At 48.7% G+C, this 16185-nt stretch overlaps 1 protein-coding gene across 1 annotated transcript in view; it reads right to left on the bottom strand.

The window, feature by feature from the left end:
* The window catches only part of TNFRSF8 (TNF receptor superfamily member 8), a 60828-nt gene that overhangs the window by 26786 nt on the left and 17857 nt on the right, over positions 1-16185 (bottom strand). The window contains exons 3-5 of the mRNA XM_066270411.1: positions 14561-14671; positions 5439-5591; positions 316-409 (exon numbers count right to left, since the gene is read on the bottom strand). Of these exons, the coding sequence (XP_066126508.1) occupies positions 316-409; positions 5439-5591; positions 14561-14671 (358 nt within the window). The remainder of the gene's footprint in view (positions 1-315; positions 410-5438; positions 5592-14560; positions 14672-16185) is intronic.

Below are 16185 nucleotides of genomic sequence, written 5' to 3' on the forward strand. Positions count from 1 at the left end.
TTCTGCTGAAGGGACTAGGGACTTCTGTGCCCAGGGACAACAATCTCTATAGCCAACAGTCCCCAGACCCTCTGCCTCCAGTCTCAGCAGGCCCTCGGTCAGGGAGCATGGGCTGTGTTTTCTAGGCTTCCTTTGTCTCCTGTGCAATAGGGCAGGCTGGGCACACAGTAGAGCCTCATGTGACTTGTTTGCCCGGCCAAGAGGCATGCTGGAGCCCTGACACCCTGTGCTGAACCCCACCGGCACCCCCAGCCCCAGCTATGGTCCAGGATCCTGTGGGTGGAGACAGCTGGATGGGAGAGGGCCAGGAGTCACCTGGTGGGTGCCTTGCAGTTCTCCGGGCTGGTGCTGCAGTCAGGGCTGGTCCCTGGGGGAGGTGGCTCGCAGACAGTGTCACTCTTTGCTGTGCCTGCAGGGGGACACAGTGCCTTCAACTTGGTATTGAGGAGTCCACAGACCCCAGGAATAGACTTGTACCACCACAAACCAGACTCCTGGATAGGCACTTGGAACACGCAGTGGCCATGTGGTGTTTGTGAGACAGGACAGTAAGAAGCTGGGAAAATCCCTCGGCAAGCAGAATGGGGAAACTGAGACAAATAGCTGAGCAAATTGGCCGGGAAATTCACAGCCAGATGCAGAGCATCAGGCCTTAGACATCACATCTAGGCCTCCGTGGTGTTTTGGCTCCAGGCGCAGGCGCACTACACCCTCCCTCCCCCACTGGCTGATGGCACCCTTCCCTGGGGCTGGCAGGTCACTGTGGTCTTGGAGGTTCACACCGGGAAAAGTGGGTATGCTATTGGAACCCTCCCCTAGCCTCTTAGTCTATAAAAAACCCTCAAGGCCCTGGCCGGTTGGCTCAGCGGTAGAGCGTCGGCCTAGCGTGCGGAGGACCCGGGTTCGATTCCCGGCCAGGGCACATAGGAGAAGTGCCCATTCGCTTCTCCACCCCCCCCCCTCCTTCCTCTCTGTCTCTCTCTTCCCCTCCCGCAGCCGAGGCTCCATTGGAGCAAAGATGGCCCAGGCGCTGGGGATGGCTCTGTGGCCTCTGCCCCAGGCTCTAGAGTAGCTCTGGTCGCAACATGGCGATGCCCAGGATGGGCAGAGCATCGCCCCCTGGTGGGCAGAGCGTCGCCCCTGGTGGGCGTGCCGGGTGGATCCCGGTCGGGCGCATGCGGGAGTCTGTCTGACTGTTTCTCCGTTTCCAGCTTCAGAAAAATGAAGAAAAAAAAATAAACCCTCAAAACAAAGGACCTGGCATGCATGCTCTCTCCCACTCTGGGAGCATACCCATGCCCTTCCGGTCCCCTCTTCCTCCTCTTCCCTTCTTCCCCACCCCCCACAGGGGTGCATCTCCGAAATCCTAAGGGTCCTCACTAGACCTGAAACCAGGGGAGCAGTGGGCAGCAGCAGCTCGTCCCGGGCTCACCCCCTGAACCTGTCCCCAAGACCCCCTTTTCTCCACTCATTTCTTTCCTATAAGGCCTTCAGAGCACCAAGGCAGCCCCGCCTGTCTCTCTCCTGTGGCTTCTTCTCTCCTAAGCCCTTCCTGGTCTCACCGTCCCCAGCTCTAATAAGCTTTCTCTTGAGATCACCTGGACTCGGTGTGCTGTAAAATTTTTCCTGCATGAAGTCAACAATACATTACCAGCTGGCCCCAGGCTGACCCAAAGGGTCCGGTCCTCTGTCTGGTAACATCTGCACCTGCCCAGTATTTGTCCCCCCTTGGGGGAAAGCAGCTTGGTTTTCTCCAGGGAATCACTCTCCCCAAACTCAGTATCTGTTTTTAGGGGCTGGGACTGACGGATTCCCCCGCTGCCCCATTCAGGAGGAGCCACGGTAACAGGCCGGACTAATCACTCCATTCCATGCCTCTGTCCATGACGGACTGGCTCAGGGATGGGCACACGACCCAAATCATGCTTACGAGATGCAATTTCAAGGCTTTGTTTTTGGTTGATAATGTAGGAAAGAGAAGCTGTCTCTCCACTGGAGCTGGGTAGGAAGCAAGCCTGGAGCAACTGGTAGATGTCTACGGAAAACCTAACTGCAGGGCAGAAGAGATGAGAGACAAGAAAAGATAGAGCTCCTGGATCCAGCTATGCCTGAAGCTACCCAGAGCTATCCCCAGACTTTTTAGTTACATGAGGACAAAAATTTGAGATTTTGTTACTTGCAGCCCAAAGGGTCCTGGAGTCTATCCTAGGTGGAAGCAGAGTGAGGACTTGCCATCAGGTGGCCCTGAGTTTGCCCGCCACCTCTATCCTGTCATAGCTGTGCCAGGCAAGTCAAATGATCATCATCATCATCATAATAATATAGTTTTCATGAGGCTGTTGTCAGGTTAAACAAAGAGTGTACCCAGTGGGCCTATGGTTGTTACAAACAGCAAATGCCCAGTAAAGAGCATGTCCTTTTCCTCATCTGGACTCTTGTCCCATTGCTTAGAAAGTGACCCACACACGTGTGGCATATGATCTGAAGGTTTCAGTGGCGGTAGGTAGGAACAAGGCGGCCTTGTCTCGTGTGTCCGCAGTGTGGTAGGAAGACAAGACCGGGGAGGGGGTGACACTCAAACCCTGACTGGATAGTCTCTGCTCTGTGGTCCGGAGCAGTCTGCCTGCCATCTCTGCACCTCAATTTCCTCACTTGTAAAGTGGAGCTTATACCGCCTGATGGCGTTTTGTGAGTTTCGGGAGCAAAAGCCTATGCAAGCTCTTAGCATTGGGCTTATCTAGGAACTGGATTCTAATGTAGAAAGTAGTCTTCATCTTGCAGGTGGAGAGAATGAGACCCGGAGAGTTGCCCTGTGGGGAGTCCACAGGGGAATCTCGCCGTTAGCCAGGGTCTGGCAGCCAAAGGCTGGAGCGCTTCCAAAGTGGCGCTGTCCAATAGAAATACGGTGTGAATCATGCAGGTCATTTTAAATTTTCTAGTAGCTATGTTTTCAAAAGTAAGAAGACACATGTGAAAGTAATTTAAGTAATGTCTTCATTTAACCCAATAGATCTAAAGTGTTGTCAGCAAGTAATCAATATAAAAAATAATGAATGAGATGTTTTACAATCTTTTATACTAGGTATTTGAAATTCAGTGCATATTCTATGCTGACGGAGTATCTCAATGCACTGAACACATTTTAAATTTATTTATTTATTCATTCATTTTTTAGAGAGGGGAGAGAGAGAGAGAGAGAGAGAGAGCGAGCGCTGAACAAATTTTAAGTGCTCAACATAGCCAGAGGGCCCATGGTATCTATCACCTTGGGCAGCGCGAGTCTAGAGGCAGCACAAGCGTAGAGGGAGCAAAGAGAGGACTCTGGCGCCACCACGTGGCAGTCACAGGAAAACCAGCCCCAACTGGTCCAAGCGCCTGACTTGGAACTGAACTGAAGGCATTTGACAGAGGACAGAGGCCAAGGGAGCGGTGGGAACATACCCCACAGACGCAAAGTGAACAAAATCCCAGTTATCTGATGTCCAGTCCAGAGCGCGTTCTACCCCACCAACCTGCCCCTGCTTGCCAGTGGCGGCCTTCCAGGTGCCCCTGAGCAGAGTGTTTTGCGTGACCCAGCTTAAGGCTAAGTAGAAAGTTAACTAAGTGAATGGGGAGGGAACGGTGTCCCAGACAGAAGGAACAGCATGGGTAAAGGCCTGGTAGAGGGAAACAGCACTGCCCATCCATGGAACCGAAAGAGGACAGATCAGGAGGGGCCCAGATAGCGAGGGGCTGGTGCAGAAGGCTGAGCCCGGAGGAAGGCTGAGCCCTGAGGAAGGCTGAGCTCCGAGGAAGGCTGAGCCCCGAGGAAGGCTGGGCCCGGAGGAAGGCTGGGCCCTGAGGAAGGCTGGGCCCGGAGGAAGGCTGGGCCCCGAGGAAGGCTGGGCCCGGAGGAAGGCTGGGCCCCGAGGAAGGCTGGGCCCGGAGGAAGGCTGAGCCCCGAGGAAGGCTGGGCCCGGAGGAAGGCTGAGCCCGGAGGAAGGCTGAGCCCCGAGGAAGGCTGGGCCCGGAGGAAGGCTGAGCCCCGAGGAAGGCTGAGCCCCGAGGAAGGCTGGGCCCGGAGGAAGGCTGGGCCCGGAGGAAGGCTGGGCCCCGAGGAAGGCTGAGCCCCGAGGAAGGCTGAGTCCCGAGGAAGGCTGAGCCCCGAGGAAGGCTGGGCCCGGAGGAAGGCTGAGCCCCGAGGAAGGCTGAGCCCCGAGGAAGGCTGGGCCGGGAGGAAGGCTGAGCCCCGAGGAAGGCGGCCGCACCACGTGGGATCTGTTGAGGACCTCGTCCTTCAGACTCTGCCTCCGGGAGACAGTGGGTGTACTTCCCCTGACTCCTGCCACTGGGCACCGTGACAGACTCTGAGAGGTGGGGAAGAAAAGGCAGGTAGGTGAGGGGTCTTGGGGCCGAGGAACAACACAGGAGTGAGCGCCCTGGGCTTTCTCTTTGCTCCAAACATCCCCGCCTTGGAGCACAATCAGCCAGCAGCCCAGAAATGCCAAAGTACTCAGGCTTAAAAAAAAAAACAATCCCCTAAAAACACCTGTTTTCTTTTATCAGAGGATCACTAGAAGGAGATACTAAATGTTTTCAGCAGGTGCATGGGGATAAAGGAAGGGACACACACAATCTGATTTGGTTTTTCAACGGAGATTCTGGCTGTTTGCAGGAGAGAGAATTGGGCAACAAAATCTGTGGGGCTGGGGAGGGGCTGGCTGTGAGGGAGGGGAGGGGAGGAAGGCAGGAGGAGGAGAGGGGGCAGGGATGGGACTCCAGAAAAGGGCCAGGTCACCGGCATTTTCCTCCCCAGTGGACACAACTCCCTCTGGTCCCGTCTTGACCCCCCTCCAGTGTCCCATGTGTGCCTGTGGCACCTCTTCCGAGCTGTGGTCCAAAACCCACCACTCCCCTGCCTCCCTTTTGCAAGTCACTCTGATGCCACCCACAGGGGACCTGTGGCCTGTCTCTCCTCTCTGGCCACTGGCCTCCTTGTGCCATCAGAACATTAGAAGCCCAGAGAAGATAAGGAATATGCCTGAGGTCACAAAGCCAGTTGGAAAAGAGCCAAGTTTCTCAGCCGGGAGCCTGGTGCCCAGTTTCTTGCTCCTCTAACTTCTAAGGCCTCGATTGGGAACGAGGAAGCCAGCCCTAATCTCCCAGGAATCTCCCAGGACAGAGACTTGAGGTTTCTTTCTTGTTTATTGAGCATCAGAGAACTTTTGCCCAGAGCCTCAAACCATCCCAAGACCTCTTCTGGCCAGGCCTCCTGTGCCTGTACCACCGGGGTCTCTCAGAGCCTGGGACACGAAGGCAGGGGGCAGCCAGGGGCCCCGGGAGCCTGGTGTATCCAGGCATCGTCGCGAAAGGAGACGTGATCTGTCCACAGGAAGGTCGGCGGGGATGGCACAGTGTCAGCACAGATCTCAGCCCCGGGTTGAGGGTGGGGGACTTACCCGGAAACTTGACAATCATCCCTGGGGGGCAGGTGGAGTGGGGGGAGCAGCGGGCACAGGTGAGGGTGGCTGATGTGGCACAGAACATGCCGGCCTTGCATTCGCAGACACGGGGTGAGTTACACGAACATGGCTTCTTCTCCACGAGGTCGTCTAAGGGACACAGAGGAGGGTCAGAGAGAACAGAGGGAGTGTGAGGGAAGGCACGCGAGGACCCGCCAGGGACAGCCCAGCGTGTGAGAGCAGGTGCTGCTGTGGCCTCAGCAGGGCAGGCAGGGCAGCTGCACACTCGGCTTTTAACAGAGTGTTCCTCAGATGAGTGCCATGGGGCAGGCGGGGGTCATGAGGCAGCCTCCACCTCCCAGCCCATATCCCTGCAGATCACTGAATTAGTATTAAAAATAAATTAATGTCCCAGTTTTTAAGTGGGTAGTAAGAGACATGGATTTTTTTTTTCTTTTTTTGGGACAGAGACAGAGAGAGTCAGAGAGAGGGACAGAGAGGGACAGGCAGGAAGAGAGAGAGATGAGAAGCATCAATTCTTTTTTTTTTTTTTTTTTTTTTTTTTTTTTTTTTTTTTGTATTTTTCCGAAGCTGGAAACGGGGAGAGACAGTCAGACAGACTCCCGCATGCACCCGACCGGGATCCACCCGGCACACCCACCAGGGGCGACGCTCTGCCCACCAGGGGGCAATGCTCTGCCCCTCCGGGACGTCGCTCTGCCGCAACCAGAGCCACTCTAGCGCCTGGGGCAGAGGCCAAGGAGCCATCCCCAGCGCCCGGGCCATCTTTGCTCCAATGGAGCCTTGGCTGCGGGAGGGGAAGAGAAAGACAGAGAGGAAGGAGGGGGGGGGGTGGAGAAGCAAATGGATGCCTCTCCTATGTGCCCTGGCCGGAAATCGAACCCGGGTCCCCCGCACGCCAGGCCGACGCTTTACTGCTGAGCCAACCGGCCAGGGCCAGCATCAATTCTTTGTTGCAGCACCTTAGTTGTTCATTGATTTCTTTCTCACATATGCCTTGACTGGGGGTCTCCAGCAGACCAAGTGACCTCTTGCTCAAGCCAGCGACCTTGGGCTCAAGCTGGTGAGCTTTGCTCAAACCAGATGAGCCCGCACTCAAGCTGGCGACCTTAGCTCTATCCACTGCGCCACCACCTGGTCAGGCAACATGGAGAGATATTAAACATATATTTCTAAGTGAAAGAAACCAATCTGAAAAGGTTAGACATACTTTGGTTCCAAATATATGACATTCTGGAAAAGACAGAACTATGGACACAGTGACAAGGTCAATGGTTACCAGGGTTCGGCAGTGAAGGGTGGGGAGGATAAACAAGCAGAGCACAGAGGATTTTCAGGGCACCGAGGCTATTCCGTGTGATACTGCAATAGTGGATACATGACATTATCCATAGATGATGAATTTGCCAAAAACCACAGAACTAAAAACAGCAAGAGTGACCTTTGCAGTAAACTATGAACTTCAGTTAATAATGTACCAGTTCTGGTTCATCAGCTGTAAGAACACACCACATTAATGCAAGATGTTAGTAATAAGAAAAACTGTGGGGTGTGCTGGAAAGGGGGGTATATGGGTACTCTCTATGCTTTCTGATCAATTTTTCTATAAATCTAAAACTGTTCTTTAAAAAGGTCTATTGAACCTGACCAGGCAGTAGTGCAGTGGATAGAGCGTTGAATTGGGATGCGGAAAACCCAGGTTCGAGACCCCGAGGTCGCCAGCTTGAGCACAGGCTCATCTGGTTTGAGCAAAGCTCACCAGCTTGGATCCAAGGTTGCTGACTCGAACAAGGGGTTACTTGGTCTGCTGTAGCCCCACAGTCAAGGCACATATGAGAAAGTAATCAATGAACAACTAAGGTATCACAATGAAAAACTAATGATTGATGCTTCTCATCTCTCTCCGTTCCTGTCTGTCCCTGTCTATCCCTCTCTCTGACTTTCTCTCTGTCTCTGTAAAAAATAAATATAGATAGATAGATAGATAGATAAAAAGGTCTATTGAGTATTTTTTTAATGAGCCAAGGATTTGAGAAATTTTTCCTCCAAAGAAGATATACAAATGGGCAGTAAGCACATGAAAAGATGCTCACTATCATTAGTCATTAGGGAAAGGCAAACCCAAACCACAATGAGACACCACTCTGTAACCACCAGCATGACAAGAATCAAAAAGACAGACAATAACAAGTGTTGGCGAGGACGTGGACAAACGAGAATGCTCACACCATGCTAGTGGGAATATTAATGAGATTCTGTGGTGGAAACCAGTTTGGCAGTTCCTCAAAAAGTTAAACAGCCTGACCAGGCGGTGGCGCAGTGGATAGAGTGTTGGACTGGGATGCGGAAGGACCCAGGTTCGAGACCCCAAGGTCGCTAGCTTGAGCGCCGGCTCATCTGGTTTGAGCAAAAAAAAGCTCACCAGCTTGGACCCAGGGTTGCTGGCTCAAGCAAGGGGTTACTTAGTCTGCTGAAGGCCTGCGGTCAAGGCACATATGAGAAAGCAATCAATGAACAACTAAGGTGTTGCAACGAAAAACTAATGATTGATGCTTCTCATCTCTCTGTTCCTGTCTGTCTGTCCCTGTCTATCCCTCTCTCTGACTCTCTCTCTGTCTCTGTAAAAAAATAATAATAATAAAAAAAAAAAGTTAAACAAAGATTTACTGTCAGATCCAGCAATTCCACTCCTACATATCTACCCAAGAGGACTGAAAGCATATGTCCCCACAAACACTTATCCATGAATGATCACAGCAGCTCTACTGGTAACAGCCAAAGAGTAGAAATAACACAGATGTCCATAGACATTATAAACAAAATGTGGTATGTCTATGCAATGCAATAATAGTCAGCCATTAAAAGGAATGAAGGGCTGACACCCTTTACCACATGGGTGGACCTTGAAAACACTATGTAAAGTAAAGGAAGCCGGACACTAAAGCCACAGACTGCCTGATTCTATTTACAGGAAAGGTCCAAAGTAGGCAAGTCTATAGAGACAGAAAGTAGATGGAGTAGGAGGGGAGGAGGGAAGAATTGGGAGGGAATGGGTTTCTTGTGGGGGAGGTAGAAATGTTCTGGAATTAGAGAGTGGTGGCAGTTGCACAGTCACTGCACTGCACACTCTAAAATGGTGAATTTTACAAACTAAATGTGTTATTATGTTCAAAATAAGGTACTTGCCCTGGCCAGATGGCTCGGTTGGTTAGAGTATCGCCCTGAAGTGCAGAGGTTGCCAGTTCAATCCTGGTCAGGGCAATACAGGAACAGATCAATATTCCTGTCTCTGTCTCTCCCTGGCTGGTTGGCTCAGTGGTAGAGCTTCAGCCCTGTGGGTGGATGTTCTGGGATTGATTCCTGATCAGGGCACACAGGAGAAGTGACCATCTGCTTCTCCACCCTATTCTTCCTCTCTCTCTCTCTCTCTCTCTTTCTCTCTCTCTCTTCCCCTCCTGCAGCTATGGCTCGATTGGTTCAAGTGCATTGGCCCTGGGTACCGAAGATGGCTCCATGGAGCCTGTCCCTCAAGCGCTTAAAAAATGGCTCAGTTGCTAAGCAATGGAGCAATGCCCCACATGGGCAGAGCATCACCCCCTAGTGGGCTTCCGGGTGGATGCCGGTCAGGGTACATGCAGGAGTCTCTTTGCTTCCCCTCCTCTCCCTATAATAAAAAATAATAATAATAAGGCACTGACCATTAAGAAGTCTGCACATGAAGTCAAGGTGCAAACTCATTTTATTGTTATTTAAAGCATATACAATATATTAGAAAGGTAACTACTGTTACACAGTGCAATACTAATAACTACGTATTAAGATAACTGATTATTATTCATCTTATAGTAATTATGTGTTAAAACTATAGGGCACAAAAGATACAAATGAAGAACTTTTACTTTTTCTATCACTAATCTTTGGTAGTTATTAACTACAGAGAATACTGAGCATGCCACGTTAATAATTGACTCTGTTCTTCCCCATGCTTGCAGTCTGACCATCTTTTGAAACCTCAGAGACTTTGGGTTTGTGGTGATCTCAGAATTTGCTGAATTAAGCACTAAGCATTTTAAAATACTAAACAGAATTATTAAATACATTATGAAAAAATCTTAATTTTTCCATTGATTTGAAAGAGAGAGAGAGAGAGAGAGAGAGAGAGAAGGAGGGGAAGGAAGAGAAGCATCAACTCACTATTCCAAACTGAAAAAAACTAAAGCTTGAGGAAGCAGATAAAAGAGAAAGCTGTCTTTTGAATCAATATAATTAATATTCTAAGAGATGCAAAAGGAAAACTGCAGCTATGAAAAAGGAATCTCTCTACCCTCACGAACAGTGGGTGGAATTGTAAATTGGTGTAGCCACTATGGAAAACAGTATGGAGGCTCCTCGAAAAATGAAAAATAAAACTACCTTATGACCAAGCAATTCCACTACTGGGTATCTATTCAAAAAAATCCAAAACACTAATTCAAAAAGACATGTGGCCCCTAGGTACACTGTAGCATTATTTATAATAGCCAAGGCACAGCAGCAACATAAGGGTCCACTGATAGATGAGTGGATAAAGATGTGGTACATATATACAATGGAATATTACTCAGCCATGAAAAAAAGAATGAAATCTTACCATTTGCAACAACATGGATGGACCTAGAGTATATTACGCTAAGTGAAATAAGTCAGAGAAAGACAAATACCATATGATTTCACTTATATGTGGAACCTAAAGAACAATATAAATGAACAAACAAAATAGAAACAGGCTCACAGATACAGAGAACAGACGAATGGTTGCCAGATGGGTTGGGGGGCTGGGTGAAAAAGGGGAAAGGTTTAAGAAGTGCACATTGGCAGTTACAAAATAGTCACTGGATGTAAAATACAGCATAGGGAATATTGTCAATAATACTGTGATAACCATGTATAGTGCCAGGTGGGTAGTAGACTCACTGAGGTGACCGACTTGTAATTATATAAATGTCTGATCACTGTGCTGTACACCTAAAAGTAACATAATATTATACATCAACTGTAATTAGAAAACTTTTTTTTTTTCAGAGAGAGAGAGGGATAGACAGGGACAGACAAACAGGAACGGAGAGAGATGAGAAGCATCAATCATTAGTTTTTCATTGCGTGTTGCAACACCTTAGTTGTTCATTGATTGCTTTCTCATATGTGCCTTGACCGGGGCCTTCAGCAGACTGAGTAACCCCTTGCTGGAGCCAGCAACCTTGGGTTCAAGCTGGTGGGCTTTTTGCTCAAACCAGATGAGCCCGCGTTCAATCTGGCGACCTCGGGGTCTCAAACCTGGGTCCTCTGCATCCCAGTCCAATGCTCTATCCACTGCGCCACTGCCCGGTCAGGCAGAAAACATTTTTTATGTTTAAAAAAAACCCCAAGGAATCCCCTGGAGAAGAATACTATGTTCACCAATTCCAGTTTCCCCTGGGCTCAGAAAGACTACATTTTCTAGCTTCCCTTGCAGGTGGATTGGGGTCATGTGACTGGTTTCTGGCCAGTGAGATATGAGCATCAGTGATAAAAGCCTCTCCAAGGCCTGGCCCCCTAGGAGGCTGTCTTGACTTTCTCTCCTTGCTATAGTGACCTTGTTATGGTCCCTAACTCTCACCAGCACCCTAGAAGCTGTACTGAGGAGAGAATAAAAATCCTGAGAATTGTCTAAAATCTGGAGAGAAGCTGACCAAGAGCAGTGAGTAGGCATCCCTGGAAAACTCAAGAGAAAACCCTTGAGTAGCGAGAGCCCATACGGCCTAGCCCGGGCCTGGGCAGAGCTGGGAGAGACTGCCCAGACTGCCCGCTCCTGGGCAGCAGGGCCAGGCTGTGGAAGGGAGCAGAGCCCCGGGGGCTGGGTGCACCCCTCTCTAAGCATCAGGAGCCCTATTAAGGTGCTCCAACAGACAGAGAGCAGAGCCCTGCCCCAGCAAGGATGCTTTACCCACTGTGCCACCACAAGTCAAACACAAAACGATAAAATTATATGATTCCACTTAAATGAACTTCCTAGAGTCAGCAAATTCATAGAGAGTAGAATGGTAGTTGCCAAAGACTGGGGCTGGGTGGGTGGCAGATGAGGAGCTATGTATTTATTCATTCATTCATTCATTCATTCATCTATTTTAAGGAGCTAATGTTTAATGGGGACAGTTTCAGTTTGAGAAAATGAAAAAATTTTACACCTGGACGGTGGTGCTGGCTGCCCAACAATGTAAAGGTACTTCATGTCACTAGACAGTAACTTAAAAACGGTTAAAAATGATAAGTCCTTCCTGGAAAGTCCCCATGACTGTGAAATCAAGCAATAAATCAAAAGGTAAAATTAAGAAATAGAGGAGCATGGTAAATAATGCTCACAATGAGTACATTTAAAGAGCAAAATAAAACTAACCCTCTAAGGCATTGGTCCCTAACCCCCGGGCCGCAGACCGGTACCGGTCCGTGAGCCATTTGGTACCGGTCCGCAGAGAAAGAATAAATAACTTACATTATTTCCGTTTTATTTATATTTAAGTCTGAACGATGTTTTATTTTTTAAAAATGACCAGATTCCCTCTGTTACATCTGTCTAAGACTCACTCTTTTTTATTTATTTATTTATTTATTTTTACAGGGACAGAGAGAGGGATAGACAGGGACAGACAGACAGGAATGGAGAGAGATGAGAAACATCAACCATTAGTTTTTCGTTGTGCGTTGCAACACCTTAGTTGTTCATTGATTGCTTTCTCATATGTGCCTTGACCACGGGCCTTCAGCAGACTGAGTAACCCCTTGCTGGAGCCAGCAACCTTTGGTTCAAGCTGGTAGGCTTTTGCTCAAACCAGATGAGCCCGCGCTCAAGCTGGCGACCTCAGGGTCTCAAACCTGGGTCCTCCACATCCCAGTCTGATGCTCTATCCACTGCACCACCGCCTGGTCAGGCTAAGACTCACTCTTGACGCTTGTCTCGGTTACGTGATACATTTATCCGTCCCACCCTAAAGGCCGGTCCGTGAAAATATTTTCTGACATTAAACCGGTCCGTGACCCAAAAAAAGGTTGGGGACCACTGCTCTAAGGGACTTAGGGGCACAGAAGAGAATACAAGAACCACAAGCTATGACAAAGTAAAAATATGTAAGCCATAAAAGTCAGGAAGAGGCCGGGAAGGTCTGCTGGCTAATGAGTTCATTTTTCATTACAAAGAATCGATCTACTCTATCTTGTCCCAAGATTGAAACAAGTAGAATATGACTTCATCATAAGAAACAGTAATTCCTTAAATGTTTCCTAACTGCTTACTGATTTTCAGAACCTCTTCTCATTTTAGAGGTTTTTGTGAGGAACTACTGTCTCTTGTGATAACTTGGTTTCTTCGCTTTAGCATCTTCCTCTGATGCATTTGAATAAAATTAATTGTAATCACTTTAATACCATAGCTAGTACGGTCCTATCCTCTTAAAAATTCCTTCTTTGTATGTACGTGTAGTCCAGCTGCTAATCTATCCAGTCTTCTCTCTAATGTAGAGGTACAGAGAAGCATCAATCACCCAGTGATAGGGAAGGGATAGAGGTGGCTTTTTTCTTACACTTCTCTATTGGTTGTATTTTTGGTAGTGAACACAATATAATTTTCACTTAATAAAATGCAGCCATTAGTCTTAAAATTTTGAAACAATACCAGAGAAAAATGCTAACAAAGAATGGTAATAGTAGTGTCAAACAAAAATGGAATTACAGCAAAGACATTATGGCCCTGGCCAGTTGGCTCAGTGGTAGAACATCAACCCAGCATGCAGATGTCCCAGATTCGATTTTAAGAGCATACAGGAGAAACGACCATCTGCTTCTCTACCCCCCCCACTTCCCCTTCTTTCTCTCTCTCTCTCTCTCTCTCTCTCTCTCTCTCTCTCTCTCTCTCTCTCTCTCTCTTCTCCTCCCACAACCATGGCTCAATTGATTCAAGCAAGTTGGCTCTGGGCACTGAGGATGGCTCCATAGCCTCGCCTTAGGTGCTCAAATAGTTCGGTTGCCAAGCAATGGAGCAATGGCCCCAGATGTGCAGAGAATCACCCAGTAAGGGGCTTGCCAGGTTGATCCCTGGATCCCAGTCAGGGCACATGCAAGAATCTGTCTCTGCCTCCTCACCTCTCAATTAAAAGAAAGAAGAACATAGGCAAAGACATCATAAGGAACAAAGAGGTATCTTTCATGTTGGTAAAAGGTCCAACTCACCAAGAAAACATATTCATGAACACTATACTTAGTAACACAGCTTTGACATATATAAAGCAAAAATAGAACACAATGAAAATCTGATGATAAACAACCACATAGACTTTAACACATTTATCTCAGAAATCAACCTTTGTGAAGACGACAAAACTAGACAAGAATGCATATTATTTAAATAACACAATTAATAAACTGAATGTAATAAGTTCATATAGAATTTTTCATGGAACAAACAGAATATACATTTTCTTTTCAAACACACTTAACATGCCAAGAAATATGAATATTTATTAGGCCAAGAAATCTCAACATACTTCTCCCCCCTGCAAAAAAGATCCCACACAAAAGCAAAACAAACACCAGATAGCACACAAACCACATTCACCAACCATCATAAGAAATTCACAACACAAGTGCTTTTTGAAAGGGCTCTCCCAAGAGTGCTGTGGTCTCAGGGAAAGAACACAGTTCTTGGTGTGAGGCCATCATTTCAAACTCCAGTTGGGCCACTGGCCAGAGTTTTGCAACTTTGGAAAGCCCTTAGCCTCCCTGAGCCTGTTTCCTCATTGGAAAGCAGGGATAAGAATCTTCTCCCGTGGGTTTTGCAAAAATTAAACTCAATCAATGTGAGTCCCTGCTCTGAAGGGACGTGTTAACTAAGCCTCTCCAAAGAGTAAGGATGCAAAAGATCATGGCTGATATCAACTCACAAATCCAGAGGGGTAAACTGAGGCACCAGGGGGCCAATTCAGAGTATAGTCACCAAATTTTGATGCTCCCCATCTTCCAGATTCTCTGCCTCTCCCCAGAGGCCCTCTCTCCCAGAAAGAAGCCCCTGGAGGGGAGGACACAGTTCTTACCTCTGCAGCTCACACAGGCTGTGCACCTGTTCCTGTCCAGGTAGTGGTCCTGCGGACACTGCTTCCAACACTTAGGTAAGCCCCGGGGGCCCAGCTGCTGTGTGGAGAGCCCTGGAAAAAGAGGCAGAGAAACTCCAGGCCAGACCACCTTGGCAAACTCTCAAAGGCTACCCCTTCCACCTCTCATCCTTGAATCCCTCACCAGCAATTCTCCCAAACCCCCAAACATGTCAGCAGAACTCTTGTGTTATAGACGGAGGCACTGATGCTGAAGAGGGTAGACCCTGCCTAAGGTCACCTAGCAGGCAGGGTTGGGGAGAAGAGCTGGGTCTGGGATTCCAGGGCTGCCACATGCATACTAGGTGGCCTTGGACAAGTTATAATGACCTCATGGGTCATATTAAGTTAATAATATGATGTACCTCCTAGGGCTGTTGAATGGATTGAAGGGATTGTAGAGAGAAACATGCCACATCCTACAGCCGTCCTGGGCATGCAGCGAGCGCTGGGTGAACGCAGTTCTAATCATTCCTGGAGTTCCGCATTGTAGGAACTGGGCAGACATAGTCCCTCGAGCGGGAAGAGCCTAATCCAGCCTGACCCAGAGGCTCACAAATCACCCAGCTGTCTCTCACTCCCCCTGCACAGGGACCGCAGAGGCCTGATGCTGAGACCAAAAAGACGGGGTGAAAGGGAAGGGGGCCTCCTGGATGTTCACTGGGTGTTCACCTGCACTGCCCCGCTCTGTGATGTTCTAGCTGCGGTGCCTCCCGCCACCTGCTTCTGGGACAGCACGTGACCAGGCAGGCCAATCAGAATGCCTCATCCTTTAGTGGAATAGGCACGTGGCCCAGAAAGGCCAATCAGAGTACATCTCCTTCAACACTGTGATTGGTTCATGGGCACACGACCCATGCTAGCCAAGGAGCCCCATCTCTGAGAGTTTCACAAAAGCCACCAGAAAATAGCCCTTCTCTTCACTGTTGGATTCCCAGTTGAAAGGGCAGTTAAGGCCCAGAGCTGCCTGTCATGGCTGCTGCAACCTGGGTAGTGTCCACCTGAGAAGGAGGTGACTCAGAGGCCAGCAGAGGGCCCCAGAAGTGGCGCGGGTGGGGGGGGGTCGTCGGTCCATGCAGAGAAAGGGATGCCTGATGACATCATTAAAATAAAAATTTAGCCTGACCTGTGGAGACGCAGTGGATAAAGCGTCCACCTGGAAATGCTGAGGTCGCCGGTTCAAAACCCTGGGCTTGCCTGGTCAAGGCACATATGGGAGTTGATGCTTCCAGTTCCTCCCCCCTGTCTCTCTCTCTCTCTCTCTCTCTCTCTCTCTATTTCTCTCTCTCTCTCTCTCTCTCTCTCTCTCTCCTTTCTAAAATGAATAAATAAAATTTAAAAAAAAAACTAAAAAAAAAAATCTATAGTGTCATGGATTTCTCTGTTTATTGAGTCAATTATTTCTCTTTTGTCTTGTCTGGGCCCGAGTTAGGTTTCTGTTAGTTACAACCAAATGACTCTAGACCAGGGTGTTCCCAACATTTCTTGTCCCGGGAGCCTTTCTAGGGAATCCTGTGAACACTGCTCAGAATGATGTTTTTAATGCATTTGAGACTCAGAACAACTCA

Source organism: Saccopteryx bilineata, chromosome 3 (genome assembly GCF_036850765.1).
Source record: "Saccopteryx bilineata isolate mSacBil1 chromosome 3, mSacBil1_pri_phased_curated, whole genome shotgun sequence".
NCBI classification, from domain to species: Eukaryota; Metazoa; Chordata; class Mammalia; order Chiroptera; family Emballonuridae; genus Saccopteryx; species Saccopteryx bilineata.